This window comes from Colossoma macropomum, unplaced genomic scaffold (genome assembly GCF_904425465.1).
Source record: "Colossoma macropomum unplaced genomic scaffold, Colossoma_macropomum, whole genome shotgun sequence".
Taxonomy (NCBI): domain Eukaryota; kingdom Metazoa; phylum Chordata; class Actinopteri; order Characiformes; family Serrasalmidae; genus Colossoma; species Colossoma macropomum.
In genome coordinates, this window is record NW_023494807.1 from 17,631,964 (window position 1) to 17,652,283 (window position 20,320).

Consider the following 20,320-nt stretch of genomic DNA (forward strand, 5'->3'; position numbering starts at 1 on the left):
TTGTTCACATCTGTGTTAATTAGCTGATGTCGCCTTACCCTTCCTATGATGACAAAGAGTTTTTTCTCCTCTTTAGGCAACACCATGGGATCCTTTACCCACCCTGACGTGAAGAGCCGGTAGGCTTCTGTGCTTTTAAATGCTTTGGGAGACTCTCCAGAGTAGGGAGAGGGGTTGTGTGTGAGATAAATATATCAGGAAAACACAAATTTGGTAGCTTTCCACCAGTTTAAGTGAGACCAGGAGTTCAGGGGAAACTGTATGAGGATCGCAGCCTATTTAACAACTTTGTCAAGGTAAATTTTTTTCTCTTCCAAAGTAAGGTGAATAATTTTAGCCATCTTTCACCTCTAGTTACGTTCATGCGGAGCAGCAAAGCCAGAAATGTGGTCCCAAATATGGCAGCCACAACAGAAAAATCACGTGACTTACTGAAACCGTAGGATACAAAATAAGACATTGTTTTATGATAGTTTTGAGGTTTTGGTCTCAAATGTATTATTAAAAAACATTTATGATGAAGATGTACATGCAAAACATTCCCCCACAAAACTTATTTTAAGATTTAGCACTGTTTTACCATTTATATCAACATTACATATAAAAGCCAAGAAGTAGGACTGATTAGTTGGCTGGATGATATTTGCGTTTGCTGTTTACATCAAGTGAAAAGGGAAATACAAATAGACTGACAAATCAAAAACTAAAAATATTTAACTTTTTAACGTTATTTAAACATACAACAGCGTTTTAGGGCCACTGTTAAAAAAATGTAAAATAGTAGACTTCGAGAATAAAGTCTGAATAATCTGAGATAAAAAATCGTAGAATATTAGGATATTACCAGGAAAAGCCGCAATATTGTAGCCACAGGGTTTGCAAAAGAAAGGTAGCACTTCCTCGTGTTAAAACGAGGGATGTTGAGGAGTTATAGGTAGAGTTATACATTCGTATTGGTTTCTCCCATAAAGAAATACTCATGGCACATCAGCCCCAGACTGTCATTAGTATAAGAAACGGGTAAAACGGCAGTGCAAGAAACTATTTATTTAGAAGAAAGAGCAAGATGGACTTGGAGGAAATTGTCTCTTTTGTTGAAGGACAACTCCAGGCAGTGGCCGTCTACACAGCTACACAGGAGACAATGAGAATGATTATCAAAATGATCAATCCTGAAGGTACAGCAACCGAGGCCCCAACGCGTTATGGCTGCCCCCCTACAATTATCCTACTTTATCCTTGAAATATTGCGAGTTTATTCTAAAATACGGTTTAATTATCAAAATGTTACGACTTTATTCTCGAAATATTATGATTTTATTCTAAAATACGACTTTATTCGCGAAATATTACGACTTTCTTTTATTATTTAAAATTGTTTTAATAGTGGCCCTAAACCCCATGGTATAAACGCCATCCTGTGTGATTGAGCTCAGCATGACCATCAGGCACAAGTACACTGGGGAATATTCTCTGCATCCACAGCAGAAACTCTGAATGGTGAGATACTAATATCTTATTAAAACCGCAGTCAAAGTTAAAACACAGCTCACCAGCTGTCTGCTTTTCAGCTCATTCTGTTTTAGTTTAGCAGAGAGAATAAGTGGCTGAAGAGAGCTGCATTTTGAAACTGTTGGTCTATATTAGGAATAAGAGTAAGAACAGGATAGGTGAATAAGACTAGGGTTTTTTTTTTATGGAATAATAGTCCATGTATTTTAATTGGCTGAAGGAAGCATTATTGCCAGACCAATTACATTCAGGTTTTTGTTTCCAACTAATCGTTTAATCGAAGTCATAAAGGACCAACTATTCGATTGTGAAAACAGTCAAGTCTGAGCTTCACTCAGAAGACCTGTGTTTGGATAGTAAATAAAATGGCTATATTTGTGTTGTAGACATCATGACCCCTTGGCTCCTATCAGCACTGCTGTACAGAAATGTAAGTCAGTAAGTTTCTCTACAAAGTTTTACATCAAATCACTCTGAATAACTTAACATTTGAATTATGTAGCAAATGAATTATGTAGTAAAGTACAGAAATCAGTAGAGTTCCACTTTAATCCTTGTGTAATGTGTAAAACACTGTACATGAAGGGTCTGCTTACGGCGAATGGTGTAGACTTGCACAAGTTTCCTCACTCTCTGTCTCTCTCTCTCTCTCTCTCTCTCTCTCTCTCGCTCTCTCTCTCACTCACTCACGTGTCTCCTGTGTGTGTGTGTGTGTGTGTGTGTCTGTGAATGTTGTTTCTTTTGGCCTTGTAAGTCTCATTGAGTGTGACTGCTTTCAGGGTTGGGGTCATATCTAAATATGCTTGAGGTTGAGTGAGCGCACACACACACACACACACACACAGTCCAGTGAGGGTGTATGAGTGTCTGTGTGTGTATGAGTGCACAGCATTGTGCTGCTGTATTTTAATGACATTTAAATCATTTAATTCAGAATGCTGGGCCCTGGAGTGGTGAAGAAGTGTGTGTGTGTGTGCATATACCGATACACTGTACCCATCATACACCACTCAGGTAACACATGGAAAAACATTTCTTTATAAATATGTTACAAGACATCCTAAAAAATGGCCACCACTTGCCTTTAGGGGTTTCACAAAGCATATTTTCTTAAGTTTAAAAAACACAAGATGCAGTGCACGTTCTGTTTTTCTGTCCACGCTGTTTTTGGAACGTTGATTCTGGCAGCGCATCTCTGTTGCTATTCAGCAGTGGCAACATAACTGTAAATCAGCTGTGCTAGCAGGCTGTCATTTCAAGACGTTGAAATTATGGGGATACAGAGAACTAAGCTTCCTCAAAGAGACTTGAGCTTCCTTCAAAACAATAAAATCTGAAGCCTGCTTTATTAACATGCCACTATTTATAACACTATTATTTGTAGTGTTATTATCTTGCTAGCTCAGACCACTCTGACAACATATTATGGTAGCATGAGAAACCCTAACTGGACTGTAAACCTCAAATACACTTCACAAAACAAAACACTGGGCTGTAATGTAAGACTGGGCCTATGCGTGTTGTAAATTGTAAGAGGCCAACTGTGGGCACGTCCTGAAGAGACGCTGTTGTGAAATGTATATGAAGAAACGCTCCGTCACTCGCCCTTTTAGAAAGCGATCCACTATTAACTAGCAGGTGTGGCGCAGCTAGCATAAACAAGCTAATAAGGCTTCTTTTTGCTCATTATTTTGAACTGTGAAATCATACAGTTCAGGATGACGCTTGTGATGTAGGCTACTTGAAGCACTCTGTAAAGCTTGTCCAACCTCACCACATCAACACTATGAAGGAACACATTTGTGGGTGTAGCATGGAAAGGCCACTTAGCATGAGTCTATTGAGGCTATTCACTTTCATGTACTGCTATGTTACATTAATCTTTTTGACTGGATTATTTCTTCAGCTGATCTGGTCTTTAAAGTGCTGCTGATGCTTAGTGTTGCAGAACATGGATCAGAAAACACACAAGTACACCAAGAGTTTGATACGTTCCCCACAAAGCCTTTCTTAATTCTCTTTATGTTTCCCTCGTGCTCTGTTTCTCTCTCTCTCCCTCTCTTACTTTCTCTCTTTCTTTCCCTCCTTCTCTCTCTATCTCTCTTTCACTTGTCTTTCTCTGTCTCTTGTTCTCTCCTTCCTCCCCATCTTTCTCTCTTTCACCCTTTTTCAATCTCTTTTGACTTTGGTGCTTATTTATTAATTAATCCAGATAATTCCCTCTTACAGTGCTTAAATACAAAGCTTTCAAACACCAAAGACTCTCACTCTCTCTCTTTCTCTTTCCCTCCTAACCCCTCTCTCTCCTCCCACCCCCTTTCTCTCTCCTCTCTCTCTCAGCTGGATGAATAATTCCTATGCCATGTGCAGAGAGGAGAGATAAAGAGGAGTATTTCTCTAGAGCTGAGAGAGAGGGACCCAGGAGAGAAGAGAGAGAGAGAGAGAGAGAAAGCTGAAGGCCCAGAACAGTGCAGCACTTCACTGGACTCATTTGCACTTAGATTGGCGTTGATGCCACAGCAGCCACACGTGATAGTCTTTATACACACAGCATAATGTACAGAGTGTGTGTGTGTGTGTGTGTGTGTGTGTGTGTGAGTGTGTGAGAGATATACTCACAGGCATGGTCTGACTCCCGTGTAGGCCGCTGATTGCTGACTGAGCCTCGGTGTGTGTGGAGAACTTAACAAAGGCACAGCCTGCAGGACACACAAACAGGAACAAGAGAAAGAATAAGAAAATAATGTAGAGCAGTACAGTAGGTCAGCATGAGGAGTCAGTGGTGTCTCAGGTGGCTGCTACACCAGAGACACTAGTGAACACACACACACACACACACACACACACACACACACACACACACACACACACTCCCTCACTTCTGTGGCTCTATTCTGTAAATAACGTCAAAGTGCTGTAACGTGAACAAGACTGATCTATTTTTTAATATGGAAAACTAAGTGAGATTACAGCAATGGACCTTCATCCTGTACAATAACAGAAATAAACTGTAAAGGTAAAAAACAACTGTTATTTTATGTAAATGTTACTTGGAAAACAGAAAATCGATGTTCTCCTCATTTTTAAATAAGAGTTGTATGCTGTTATATGTAAACATTGTTAATCCCTTAATGCCTCAGGTTTATTACATACTAAGGCTTATTATTCAGTAACTATAAGGACTTCAGTGCGAACTTGCTAAGCTATACTTACGTTATGGAAGTGTGCAATAAAACCTTGGGCCTGCCGGTGGGCCCTGGCCATTTAAGGGGTTAAAGTTTCAAAACATACTGTTCACACAGTCCATACCACCCATATACGCTCACAGTAAATAATGCAATTCATCAGACTCATTCCAGTGATTGGATCAGCCTTCAGGTGCTGAGAGTTCTTCCTGAACTGGGAAAACCTGCTTTTAGCTACAGAGAACCAGTGAGCTGGAATTCACTACAGGAAACTCTAAAACTCTGCTCGCTGGTGTCAAATGAACCCTGTAAATTTTTAGTCTCTAACCACCTCCACTGAGCCTGCAACTGCTTCATTTGAATTTAGTAAACTTTTAATTTGATTTTGATATGTTTTAGTTATTGTTTTACATTTACTATTCTTTTTATTTTTTTCATTAACTTTTACTTTCCAGTTACTGCTTAGTTATTGTTTTACAGTTCCCATTCTTTTATTTATTGTGTCATCAACATTATTATTTTTTTATCCTTTTTTGATTTGTCATTTATTTTTGCATTTTTTGAAGTTTATTCTGATCTGATTTTTTACTCTTAAATTTTACCATGATAATTATACCAATAATTATTACTGAAACAATTTAAAACAAAGTGATAATTAAAATAAAGAATATTCCAATTCCAAATTTCTAGGTCACTATTCAAATTGCTATTCAAATATAAGTAAATTTATGAAATTGACCATGTTGAGGCCTTTGTACAAAAAGGTCATTTTTTGGTCTTACTGATATATCAAATACTAAGAAATACATTCAAAAATTCTACTTTTTACTCAGAAATACTCAGTAATAAAAAACTTTGTATTAAACTAGAAAGGCATGCAAAACAAAAGCACTTTCACCAGTGGTCTTAGACTTTTGGACCTTACTATATATATGTATGTACAAATGTAGAAAACATGAAAACAAATGTAGAGATAGATTGCAGAACTTTGTCAACATCACTGATTTCCAGGTTAATTTGGGTTCAGAGGCTGAAACGCTAAGAAACAGATTTCAGTGAATGTGGAGTAAACACAGATGTTGAAATAAGGTCATTTGAGTAGGCCTGATGTTTTCTCACAGAAATACACTCTCTATTCTGCACCATGATAACACTCACTTACTGAGACAAGAAAAACACTGTCGGTTTAAAGTCTGTTCACACCAAGTATGTTTTTTTGTGGATGGTTAAAAAAAGGATGCATTTTTAACAGAGTGGATCTTTCACACCAAATCCAAAGTTTTTGTTTTCAACACTCTGGGAACTCAGGAAGATGACGGAAGGGGAAGGAAAAATAGATTTCTCAAGTAGTAGCAATGATGGTTTTATATTTCTTTAAAGCACTGCAACCAAAAGGCGCACACATTGGGTACAAATATTCTACAAAAAACTGACTATGGCACACCTGGATTAAAAAAGGGCTATAAACAGTTGCTGTGTTGTACTCACCGTCATTCCCAGCCTTTCAGCTCGGGTCGTACATATACAGTCAAATGCTAAAGTTTGAACTCCCCCAGTTAAATTACGTTTTGTTGATTTTTTAAGTGGACAGTAAGTTCTCATAACTTCTACAGAGCACAAACTTTTTAAAAATTTAGTGCACAATTTCTTTTTATTCGCTAAATTTAACATATTATAAAGAAAATAAATAAATAAAATTTCAAATGTGCCATAACTTTTGCACAGGCCACATTTTAGATTTTATTTTTCTCCAATATGTTAAGTTCAGCAAATGAACAGTAACCGTGCATTAAAATGTGCTGAAGAAGAGGATGTTCTCTGTAGAGGATGTGTAACTTATTTTCATTTAGAAAATCAACAAAACGTAATTTGATCAGGGGTGCCCAAACTTTTGCATACAACTACTTTCTTCAACCACTTCATTCTTATAGTCAGCTTGTTGCTTATCATGTAAGTTTTTGTGCTCCGCCATGAGCAAGATGAGCCGATCTTAATGGATCTGTATTAAAATTTTTAAGCACCACAGTCCAGCAGACTTTTAGACTTGATGTAAAAGACAGCATTAATATGCATGTGTTCATGTTCAAAACGCTTTTTTCGTCCATAAGAATCAGACTATGTGTGAACAGGCCTTCACAGCGTTCTTCTGTCATTACTTTGATTCACTTTACAAATAAACTACCTTTTGATGTCCTAAACATTTAGGAACCCTGAAGTGAATCCAGAGTGCAGTGCAGAGACTGCGGCCATATGAAATGTTGATGATTGTCTGTTGAGTGAAAGGGCCGCTGTGCTCTTTCTCACGCAATCCCATCATCCTTCACACACACGACTTGACCTCTCTGACACGCCTCTCCGCTCTCTGACAGCAGCGTGTGCGTGCATGTGTGTGCTTGTGTGTGAGTGTGCATATATGTGTGTGCTTGTGTGCGTGTGCATGTATATAGATCTTTCTACTGAATTAAAAAAAAAAATTAAAAACAATTATTCAAGTATTCATTATATTGTGAACTATTTAAACCCAAGACATTAATTGAGATAGTAATAAGCTAGATATATACAAAGTCTTCATTTATATGGTACTTTCTATCGGGAGGTGGCTGTCTCAAACCCTAACACCTAAATTTCAACTTGTGAAAGTTATACTTACATTTTTTATGTTGTTTTTAAAAAGATATTTTTGATGTCTTTTAAAGTGAAGCTAAAAGATTAAGATATATCATGAACTTTTTTTTTTAATTTAAATGCTGCCCCACGTTTTCATGTCACTACCGAAACACACAGTTTTAGCCTGTAGGAGGAGCCTTATTATAGCCACAACCCTGCATTTTAGAGCAGGAAGTGAGACTACGACACCTGTCCCTCATGACCACACATGACGATGAATGGTGCAGGAATGCTGTGGCGGAGTTTTTGATTGTAAAGACCCGGCCATTCTAGCACTCGAGAGTTTACCACCATTCTTATTGACACGGTGTACATTCCACCCAGTGCTAACGCGAGGGAAGCAATGAACAAACTCTATGGCGCTATGAGTAACCTACAAACTGTACACTCTACAGACGCATTTTTCTTTGTCACTAGGGACTTTAATCATGCAAAGTCAGTGCTGCCTGCTCTTCACAGAGTAAAAACAACGACCATTTTTTACACCAATATCTATGGCGCATACCACCCTGTGACCCACCCCCACCTCAGCTGCTCAGACCACATCTCTGTCATGTTAATTCCAGCATCCAAACCTCTGCTCAAGCGTGCCAGACTGGTTCTGAAACAGGTGATAACTTGGTCTGTGTATGTGTGTTTTTGTGTGTGTGTGTATGTGTATGATACATATGATGCACATTAGTATATAGTGTTTTGTTGTCCTGTCAAGTATTTATTTTTATTTCACACGGTCGTGCACCTGCACTCTGTGTAGTCCTGTGTAATGTGCTGCTGTTATGTGATGCGTCATGGGGCCCGAAGAACAAAATTTTGCTCCAATGTATAAAAGTATACTGAGGAATGACAAAGACCACTTGATGTACTGTCCAGCATTTTTGAGTTTTGCTCAAAATTAGCTAAAATTATCACTGCTGAAACAGTCACTTATGAACGTCTTGGTAAAGTTTTGGTAGTGTTGTGACTGTTTTGGTAGTGGCAAAGTGGAATGTCATTTATTTTAATAAAACAAACATGATTAAGGTATAGGGTCATTTAAAGTCAGTTAAAAGTCTAAAATGTGTTTCAACTCTAACTTTGAACCAGTTCAGTAGAATGATCCATACTTTGTGATCTACAACAGAAACCAAACCCTTTATAGGTACATACACAAACATTTTGGATGGCTAACAAAATTATTTCCAGAACAACACATTCCAAAAAATCAGACCAAGTGCTGGCTCGAAAAAGTGTAAAATGGTCTTTATGTGCCAAAACAGTCTCTGGTGCATCTACTTCAAACAAATTCCCAAGAATCAATAAAGAGAGAAGAGAAAAAAGAGAGAAATCCTCATGGATTGCTGTCTTCAAGGGTTTTTGTTCCTTATTAACATAAACAGCAACTGACAAGCTCACAAAGAGTTGACAATGTTTTGCCTGTAGGCCTTGTCAGATCATTGAAGAAAACTGTTTTTTTTAATTAAATTCAATACTGAAAAGATACAGTACTGTGCAAAGGTCAGAGACTACCCTTTATGTATTGAATTTCCAGTCAAAACAGCCATTCAGTACAAGGTATTAATTTTTCAGGACATATTTCGGATGAGTTTAGATATAAGGTAGCCCACTAGCATAAGGAAAAGGAAAAAGTTAAAAGAAAAGAAGGGAAAAATTGAAAAAAAACTTCCAAAATGAGTTCAAAAAAGATGAGAAAATGGGACTCCTAACAACTATACAAGACGTGCTAGACCACCAAAACTGTCAGCATTAGCAGGAAATACAAGCAACTTCTAAGACTGAACTTCAGAGGTGTGGAAAAATATCCCTGCAGATTTCTTTAAAAAACTGAAAGCAGATCTCCTGAAAAGAATGGAAGCAGTAATAAAGGAAAAGGGTGGACACACTTGTGAAATTTTCTTGTACTTAATGGACATTTTAACTAAAATTAATTGAAGGGTGGTCTCTGACTTTTGCACACTACTGTGAGTGTGTATGTGTGCGTGTGAAAGTTAATGTACACTGCTATCCATGGACTGGTGAATAATTCCTGAGCAGTGGTGGAGTGGGCTCTGGACTGGAATAGGATTTGTCAGGTGATATTGCCGTCCCACTGCTCTGAGGCTACACACACACATGTGGAATAGATTCTGCCACGTTAGTGTCAGGCCTTTCAGTCAGACACCTTCACACCGGAACATCAGCTTGACGTGTCCGTGTTTGTGTGAGCGCAAGTGCGCACGTGTCAGGCTGAGTGTACAAGCATCTGTGCATTGGTAGTGAAAGACAGCATCTATCTGTGCATGTATGCATGTGTATTAGAGTGCCTGTGTGTGTGTGTGTATGTGTGTGTGTGTGTGTGTGTTGTAGACAGATTGACAGAGTGAAATTGAACGTGTAAATGACAGCCCTGCTGGAGTCTGTCCAGATCCGGTTCTATTTAGAGGAGTGGAATGTTTTCAGGGGAAAAAAAAACTCAAGGATATCTCAGGTGTTTCACTTTAACTCTGAAATCCAAAAACATTAAAGTCTGCTCATATCTACTGACTGCTGCTTTACTACACAGATGTTAAGAACCTGAGACATCTGCATTTTAAGTATATTCTGATTAGGGATGCACAGACATTGCTTCAGGGTACTGGCATTCTCTATTGCCAATACAGATAGTGTGTTTAAGTGCCAGTCAGGGCACAGTATTGGTATTGGTGCAACTCTAATACCAATGATAAGGATGTGGGGTAGCAATTCACAATAATGAACCTCAATATTACTCAGAAAATTAACATTCTATTAACCGAAGTGACTGAAAGCTGGTGCATCGATTTTAAGTCAGAACATGTTTTGTGATATTTCGCATATCTGGCAGCTATCAATAAAATATATGCTCTTGACCTGAAGCATGGAAAGTTATGAAAGATGACCTTGTAAGGATCAGGCCAGTTTAAAAAAAAGATATCATATACAATTGGCTTTAACAGTACCCAAAAAAGGTAAAGATTCTGGGTGTGATAGTGATTAAGATGGTATGGACCTTTGTAAAAGGGGCGAGGTGATTGTCTTATCACCCCAGAAGGATGTATAAAAAGGGATGTGCTGAACCTGTCTTTGCATTTGGGTCTCCAGAGACCACTTGCCATATGATGCTCAAATAAAGCGAAGATCTTTTCCTCCTTTCCACAAGAACTCAGCGTCTAAAGTCCTTTTGATTCTTTTTGATTCTTTTTAAAAAACTTATAACTAAGATAGTTAATAGTGCAAGTGCATAGTCAGTATTAGAGATTTACCAATATGTCCAGGTCTTGGGCTGTAGGGACAGCTCTGGGTAATGACAATGCTCAGAGGAAAAAATATCTGGTCTTTGTATCTACCCCAGGCTCATATGGGGCGTAACCTAGCCTTAAAGTCAAGCTGAAATCAAACTGGTTTTTTACCTTGTTAGTTCATGTCTTTGTTAGTTCACACCTTCTGATGTTTGGTTGCGTTACAGGCAGGGGAAAGAAGTGCACTAACCAATAACATCTTCACATATTTTCCCTCCCCTCCCATAATCCTGACCTATCATTGAACAAGAACACCCGTCATCACCTCCGCTCCCAGCTGCATGTACATGTTTGCTGAACTTTCTTCTCCTCACTTTACTCTCTCACTTTCTCTTTTTGGGCCTGTCGCAAAATAGTCACTTATTTGCGTAGCATTATGTAGCAGATACAGTACAAAACGCTGCCACACCAATTAGAAGGCATTTCAGTGAGAATACAGATAAACAGCAAGTTCAGGTTTGTTGTTACATTCTACTCATATAATTTAATGAAAGAACATTCAACACAATTCATCATGTTTAGTGTCAGTTTACCTGCTGTTTTTGAGCTGAAAGATGAAAAAAGGTAGCTCACGTACTTACCACTAGCATTTGTCTGTTTATAAAAAAGACTAAATTTCAAGCCACATGAGATCTACTGTGGTTTTCTGTGGTCTTGATATGGGTTTCATTTAATGTTGTAGTGGCAGAGTGCTGCGTGGTGCGTTGTGGCGTGAAGAGAAACTGAACAGGATTGAACAGCATTTCCAAAGGAAACCAAGAACAGAACGGCAGAAAAATGGAAACAGAAGATAAAAGAATATGGCTGATCTAGAGAAAAGGCAAGAGGGAACATTGGTGTGTTTTCCAGGAGAGAGCCAAGTAAGGTGAAGAGTGATGATGGCCTTCCTCTGTATCTGCTATTAATTATTTAGCTTAGCCTGTAGCAAATAACTGCACTCAAAGAAATCGCACTGTTGTTGGCTTTAGTCTGTTTTCTCTCATTGATACTACTTAACAAAAGCATGTAAGTGAGTGAAACTGAGTCAGTTGTGCTGTTTTTTAGGAAATTAAGTTGTCAAATTTGCTTTATAAGTGCTTGTTTGACCAATGTAACCTTGTTAAGTGAGCATTGGTTCCTGGCATCATTTATTTGCATTTGCATCTTAGAAGCTACTTAACACAGCTGTGTAAGCACTTGATAACATTTTTTGTGAATCTAACATTTTATTTTTAGGTAATATATAAAAATCCAACAATTCATTTCTTGAGTGTGTGCAGCCGGTGTAGCTAAATAGCTAATGTTAATGTTAGCTGGTTAGCTGGCTAATGTAGTAGCCCAGGAACTATGTCAGCTAGCTTGAGACAGTAGGCTATGTGAAGCTAACAAAGTAAGCTCTGGCCTCATAGGCACTGAGTCCAACAAGGGGAACAATTAGCTAGATTGATTCTGTATTAGCTAATCTTGACTAGCATACCAGCATCCAAAACACAACATATGCAGGTTTGGCTGGTGATCAGCCATGCTGGTCTATGCTGGTTTTTCTAGTAGGATAAGAGGAGTGAATTCTCACCTTTGCTGTTTCCGTCAGGACCCCTTAATACAGTACACTCTTCGATGACTCCATAGGGCTCAAAAAGGCGATACACGTCCTCCTCTGTTTGCTGCTTGTTCAGCATGCCAACGAACAGCTTCCTGTCCTCTGAAAAACAATAAAGAACAGCGTCAGCCATTTTGTCTGCCTCTGAGCTCATCTCAGTTTCTTTTTGTCATTTCTTAAAATCTACAGTCAGATTACAAGGCTTTCAACATTGAAGTCACATAGCCTTGCAGTCTCGATAGACAAACACTGGCAGCAGAATCAAAGAGCTCAGTGACTTTAAACATAGCACTGTCTTAGGATGCCACCTCTGCCACAAGCCAGTTTGTGAAATTTCTGTCCTGCTAGATCTGCCCCAGTCAACTGTAAGTGCTATTACTGTGAAATGGAAGCACCTAGGAGCAACAACAGCTTAGTCACGAAGCAGTAAACCACGCAAACTCACAGAGTGGTGCCACCACAATTTGGGGAAGGCACATGTTCCAGCATGACTGAGCACCAGTATACAAAGCAAGGTCCATAAAGGCATGGCTGAGATTGGTATAGAAGAACTTGACTGGCCCTCACAGAGCCCTGACCTCAACCCAATCAAACTCCTTTGGGATGAACTACAATGGAGATTGCGGGCCAGGCCCTCTCGTCCAACATCAGTGTCTGACCTTACAAATGCTCTTCTGAATGAATGGGCACAAATTCCCACAGAAAAAGAAACACTCCAAAATCTGGTAGAAAGCTTCCCAGAAGAGTAGAAGCTGTTATAGCTGCAAAGGAGGGACTAACTCCATATTAATGCCTGTTGATTTAGAATGGGATGTCATGAAAGCTCCTGTAGATGTAATGTGTAATGTGTGTCCCAATAATCTTGTCCACATACTGTATGTAACCTCCCACTGCCGCTTGTGCAATGTCATAGGACAGCTGAATGCACTTGAGTGCTAGCTGCCCAATTCTGTATTTGCGGCCTTGCGCAATGCAGTTTAAAATGCTGGGCTATGCTGTTGTAGCTCATCAAAACAGGTTGGAAACGACAAAAAACAAAGAATTTTGGAACTCGATCACATAACAAAAGCACTACACCCGATCTATCCTAACAGTGCAACCATTTACAGAAGCACAGTTTGAAAGAAAAAAGTTGTGTGCTACAGTTTCTTATTATATTGAACATTATGTTCTGTAAAACTTGTCTAACCTGGCAACCATAGCTGTGACAGATCGCATCTGTGGGCGGAGCACAGATAGGTCAGAGACTAGCATTGCTCTAAACGGATAGGGAGAGAGGGCCTAAGCCTGCCTTCCAACCCCATTGTTCTCTCATGGACTCCCACCAATGGATGGCTGTGGCATCGCTGGGAATTGTAACTCTGGTCCCAGCGATAGGACACAATCTCCTTAGCCGATTGTGCCACTTGAGAGCCGTAACAAGGTTTTTTGACTTCACTGCCTGGCCAGACACAGCAGCCTAGAAGCAAACTGTGACGTGTCATGCTGCAGAGGCTGGGGGCTCCTGTAGACAGATCGAGCTAGAGGTTTGAGAACAGAGGGAATGTGCCATACTGGAGAGGGACAGAGGGAGAGAGCTTGGCACAGGCCACCTGCCAAATCAATCAGAGCTGACCTACTATAGCAGTGACACACAAATGCACACGTTCTGGTCACTAACTGTGTGTGTGGAAAAGACAGAGAGAGAGAAAGAGAAAGAGAAAGGACGAAATAGTGTTGGTACTCTTGCCAGTGCTTCTTTCCCTAATCCCCTATTATTCCCCTTTCATGTACACAGAATTTGTCATGGGTTATGTGTGTGTGTGTGTGTGTGTGTGTGCGTACCCCCTGTCAGTAACAGTGCTGGCACTTCATCAGTAAGAACATGCTGATCAGTGTTTGTGTGTGTATGTGTGCATCTACATTTAAGCTCTTTTCTTTCTTTCTTTTTAAAGAGCAGCTTATAGGGGAATTCCACCAATTTCTCAAACTTTTTTCATATTTTCTATCGTCCTATTTATATCATTCTGAGTGGTTTGATGCGAAATGGTTCATTGACCTCCTCCTTTACAGAAACTTGGATTTGTTTACAGTGGTGCTGATAGGAACCAGAGGTTGCAATGCCTGAAACACAAATATGACCAGTGAAGCTGCACGTCTCCTTAGTTTTTATATGTAATGTTGACAATACTAAAATTTTATTAGTAAAAATAAGCCTTATATATTGCCTTACAACACCCAGATGTACAGGGTGATTTAAAAAGATTCCTCCGGTTTCAAAGTGCTATATTTTTATAACCGTGAGGCTCCTAGGAACCAATCACATACCATTTGAAAGAGGAGGTCATAGAGTTTCTGTCACCAGAAGATGGCTCCCTTCAGTCTGCTAGGAGATGGAGACCCCTGAGCAGAAAGCGTTTTGCCTTATCCACTTCAATAAGAGTGAATCAGTCATAACTGTGCAATGTGATTTTCGTCAGCAGTTTTTTTTTTTTTGGATCACGCTGTACCTCTCTGCCAAAACTTTTTTATTCGTAACCAACTCATGTAATAACTTTCTGATGTCGCTTATAGAAACATAAAACTCTTTAGACGTCTGATTCCTATCACCACCACTGTGAACTATTCTGACATCGTAAGTTTTTCTAGAATGGAGCATTTCACAAACCACTCTGAATTCATTTATTTATAACATTTTAATAATGCATAAACATTCATATCATGGAATTCTCCTTTTATATTTGTAAAACTATTTAACAATGTTTTATTAATATTTTGTATGTTTATTTATTGAGTTATTCACTATTACTATTATTATTATTATTATTATTATTATTATTATTAGTATTACTAAAATAATAAAGATAATAATGTTGGTCTTCCTTTTCAATGTTTTACCTTTATTTGTTTTCTATTCATTTATTTACTATTTATTTCTATGTATTCTTTCTTTGTAAAAGCACCTACAGCCACATTTTAATGTTAATGACAAAGTTTAATAAATGCAGTTTATTAAATAACATACAAACTTTTATGACCAAATATTATTATTATACTATTTATTTTTCTTGTTGCTTTTATGTTTGTGTGATTATTTGATCAGATTTATTTTTATATTTACTCCTTTTTTTTTTTACTCCCTGTGAAGCTATTTTAGCTGAATTAAATGTATGACAGGTAATAAAGAAGTAAATATTATGATACTAATAATAACTTTATCTGAAGAGCACCTTTCATACAGTATTAAGTACTGGAAGCAGTGTTGGGTGGGCTGAGAAACTGTTTTTGGGGCTTTTTACTGCAAGTAATAAACCTTCAGTTAGTGTCAATACGACACAAGACCTCTCCACACAGCCTGTTTACCAAACACACAGACAGACTGATACAGAACTCTGAACGTGTCAGAACAGTGGTGTCGGAGGACGGCTGTGCTGCTGAGGAAGTGTGTGGGGTTAACATATTTTCGGTGGCCTTGTGTGACTGTCTCTCTCTCACACACACACACACACACACACACACACACACACACACACACACACAGTGACCTTGCTTGATGATGTGTCAGAGTTTTATCATCTTTATGAGTCAAGATCCTGATAGAACTTCATACAACACCATAGAACAGAGAGAGAGAGGGAGAAGAGTGAGGGAAAGAGAGAGAGGAATGAAGAAGATGGAGGGAAAAAGAAAAAGTAAGGGAGTGAGAGAAATAAAGTGAAGAAAGAGAGAGGGGGAGAGAAATAGGAGGGAGGGAAAGAGAGAGAGAAAGAAAAAGAAAGAGAAAGGGGAAAAGAGGGGAGGGAGAGAGTGGCCAAGAAAAAGAGAGAGGAGTGAATGATAGTGAGACAGTAAGACAAGAGTTAGGGGGAGGGAGAGAGGGAGAGAGAGGTGTAGTTGAGCTCAGTGAGATGAATCTATATATAGTATCCGTAAAGCAGCAGTAAATCAGGAACATCCAACAAAATACCTCCAAGGCCGTCGTATCTATCACACCTATCTCACCTTCATAGACTGCGCACTCCGCTCACCACCTTCTGCTCTCATAAAAGGTGCCTACACACATTCACACACACTCACTTACAGTCACACACAATCACACACGCAGACACATATGTCCGACTATAAAGTGGCCTAAAAACACTCAGCAACAGCTTCAACACAACCTCACCTCGCTCCCCTCATTCTCTACTACTGTTACACCAGCATGTTTCTTTCTTCCTTCTGTCTCGCTCTTCTCCATTTCCTCCCCTCTTTCTCTCCCTTCTTTATCTCTCTATCACTCTCTCTCCCTTCTCTCTGTTGTTCTCTTTTTCCTTTTTCCTCTCTATGTCTCGTTTCTTCTCTCTCTCTCTCTCTCTCTCTCTCTCTCTCTCTCTCCCTCTCTGTGTAAGTGTTGCTGGTTGTTGCAGTCTGGTTGCTGTGCTCTGGCTGTGCTGGTGACTGGCTCTTTTCTCCTGTTGCCTAAGCTCTGTGGGACGCTCCCCTCATTACAGCTCTGTTACCATCCGGCCCGCAGGGGACCGCCATTGCAGCGCATCGTGCAAGCGCTACAGGATGACCCGCCACCGCGCATGCAATATTAACCCTTTAAGGTTGCAGTTATCAACAGGACATCACAAAGACCATGTGATATCACACTGAAGGAGCAGTTCAGCCAAAAAATCAAATTTACACATTTTCCCTATTTCCCCAAATGTAGTCAATCAGCCACAACATGCTTGGTCTGAAGTGTGTTTGGTTTGGTGTCTGAAATTTGCTTCTTTAGTTTTGCTAATGTAACCAACATGGAAGCTTATAACTACTAACACTGTGTAAACAGCAGGCTTAAATCATCGATTCGTTATTTAGATCTAATATATAAAGATGTATGATATGTGGTCCAAAAAGCTTCTGAAAAGACCATCCCAAACCTCTGACTTTTAAAGCACTATTATCACCACGTGCTTGGAGAACATCTGCCAATTCTGATATTGGTCAGCTTCTTACATTTACATCTTTGCCATGTTTTTGTCTTTTCTTGACATAGAAACAAACAAAAAAATGTAAGTGTACAAATGTAAATGTAAGTATTTTTGTGCATTTGTGTATTTATTTACTTATATATTGAGTTAGTTTATTTTTCTATTATTATTTTTGTTGTTTTTGTTTTTGTTATTATAATTATTATTATTACTAAAAATGATGATATTAATGTTGATCTTCCTTTTCAATCTTTTACCTTTATTTGTTATTCACTCAAGTTTGTTTTCTACTTATTCTTCCATTGTAAAAGCACCTACAGCTGCATTTTAATGTTAATAATAATAAAGGTTAAGATAAATTAGTAAATGAAGTTTATTAAAGAATATAAATAAAGTTTATTATCAAATCTTATTATTATAACATTTATTTATAAATATTTTCAGTATCACTTAAGAGACTCCAACCTGTTAATGCAGAATGTAAATCAAATGTGAATGCAATTCATTATGTAACAGAGCGTGTCATGAATTATGTAGTTACATATCAAAATTTAAAGGTGCATTGTATAAGATTTAGTGGCATGTAGTGGTGAGGCTGCAGATTGCAACCAACTGAATACTCCTCCCTTACCCCTCCCTTTCCAAGCGTATAGTAGAACCTATGGTGGCCATCAGGTAGATTTGTACACTAAATGTACACGTCTTTGACAACGAGGATTCACCCTTCCTTGCTTTTTTTGTGCTATATAATAAATATGATTCTCCAATTGTCAAAATTTGGTTTGTCCATTCTGGGCTACTGTAGAAACATGGTGGTGCAACATGGCAGCCTCTTTTGGAAGGGGTCCTGCTCCTATGTAGATATGGAGGGCTCATTCTAAGCTAACAAAACATGATTTGTAGTTACAGGTGATTATGTGAAAAGTTTTGCTACTACATTCCATTTCTGCTAATAGATCCCAGTAAATCTTAGAGATTGCACGTTTAATGTATCTACAATAGTGTAGCAAAACAACAGTAATAACTCTTCTAAGGGTGGACATGTCTGTGAGCAATGAAAGAACACTCACTCCATTTCTGGGTCATTACAGAGATGAAGCAGCTGATGAGGCAACGTAGTCGCAACAGATGATAATCATCTACTGAAACATTATGTAGGAAGTTTGCCGTGGTTTACAGGATGGATTGTACACAGACCACTGAGTTACTCTTTCTCTCCGTCTCACTCAATTCAAGTTTTACTGGCATGAATATTTTATCGCTGTCATAAGAAGATCTCGCAGCTTTCTCCTTAAATCCAGCCTGTATATATATATTTATTTTCATTTTTCTGTGGCTAAAAATTTACATCAGTGGATTTGCTTCACCCACCACACACTGCAGTTGGTCACCCAATATAAACTATATAAAATCAGTTTAGGCTAATTATTATGATGTAACAAGCAAAAACAGAGCACTGCATGCAAGGAGAACCATTCAAACAAAAACCTGATGCAGCATAAACGCTGCACACTAAGCATACATTTAGCTATAACTAACTTTAGCTATTCTTCTGATTTAGACTGATAGTTAAATCGGCCTTGAAAGAAACAAATTCACTAAGGTACATAACTGCCCTGCAACGTTATGCTCCGAATAACTTCATTCACATTCAGCAGAAACAGTAACTGCCCATATAATTCTACTGTTAAATGTAAATTTACTTAATTGTACACTAAAATATTTACTAAAGCAGCACTGTGTCATTTTTTGTTAAAATTGAAAGAAGTAGCATTACAGAGTAAGGAGAAAAATAAACATGATAAAATATGGTGCGTGTGTGCTGCTGCGAGTCACCCTATAAAACCTGCAGTAATAATTTAAAAGTCAGAGGTATCAGGTTGGATTTCACTGGGGTTTTTTGGACATGTCTCAATATGTACTTACATCACATGCACAGACCCAAAAAGAAAGTCCGGCTCAATGTTTCAAACAAAACAACATCACATTAAAGAAGATTTGGCAATATTGAATAATCTACTTACATCCATGGAAGACGTCCTTCACATCCACATTCATTCACATTACAAAGTGTTCGTCCACATACATTACACATTTCCAATAGAGAGGCTTCCAAATCTACAGCAAAATATTTGCAAATACAAGATATAAAATAAGCAATACTTCTTTCCATATTTTAGTTTAAGCATTAGAAGAAAAACTTTATGTAGTTAAAATTAAAACTTTAAAAGGGGTACTTTTTTCCCTGCTTTTTTCAACCAGCCCCACTTGGAGAAGACCACCTCACTAATTGCCCCCGTTTGAGTTTGAGTTGAGTTTGCGCCTCCAAGTCCCAAACAAAAACATTGGCTGAATCTCAGATTGCTGAGCCATTGACAAACCTCTAGAGCCGCTTCGCTAACTTGTGCCACACTGTGCGCTGAAGCTGAAGAACAGGCGGTCTACAGATGCTCTACAAAGACAAAAAAATCACCTTATTTATTTATACCTCACAATTCAACTCAGTCAAACAGAGCAAAGTCAGCATACACGGATGTTGGTGCCGCAAATATGGACTTTACTGCCTCATTAGTGGTCACAGGATGCTGCTCACAGGACACTGTCGGCTGGATATTTTTGGTTGGTGGACTATTCTCAGTCCAGCAACCAAAAATATTTTGGAGTTTAAAATCTCCAGCAGCACCACTCCTCTCCTTTTTCTCTCTATCTCCCATCTTTGTTTCTTCCTCTCTCTTTATTTTTTTCACTCTCTCTTTATCCCGCTCTCTCTCCCCCTGTGCCAAATCTCTCTCTCCTGCTGGCTATAATGCTGATTATCCAGACAGACTCCTCATTTGCCTCTCATTAGCAGGCTGAATATTCATGAGCCTCGTCTGTTGGACCCTCCCTCCTTCCTGCTGCTCTAGCTATGTCTTGCGCTCTTTCATTTCTCACCATCCGTCTATTTCTACGCTGTTTTCCTAGAAAGCAATGACTAACTTTATACAGCACCTCCAGAGCGTCACTGTGGAGGATCTCAATTACTCAACTTACTAAATGAAGCATAATCAGAAGTTGAACCACTTTGCACTGTGTGCAAAAAAAGTCCTTATTTTTTTGTTTGACATATTACTATGTAAACACTATAAGTTTTGAAATGTGCTG

The 20,320-nt window shown here is 38.7% G+C and overlaps 1 protein-coding gene across 1 annotated transcript in view; it reads right to left on the bottom strand.

The window, feature by feature from the left end:
- Positions 1 to 20,320, bottom strand: part of LOC118797101 (CUGBP Elav-like family member 5) — a 228,095-nt gene that overhangs the window by 37,451 nt on the left and 170,324 nt on the right. Inside the window, exons 4-5 of the mRNA XM_036556330.1 lie at positions 12,210 to 12,338; positions 4,132 to 4,211 (exon numbers count right to left, since the gene is read on the bottom strand). Of these exons, the coding sequence (XP_036412223.1) occupies positions 4,132 to 4,211; positions 12,210 to 12,338 (209 nt within the window). The remainder of the gene's footprint in view (positions 1 to 4,131; positions 4,212 to 12,209; positions 12,339 to 20,320) is intronic.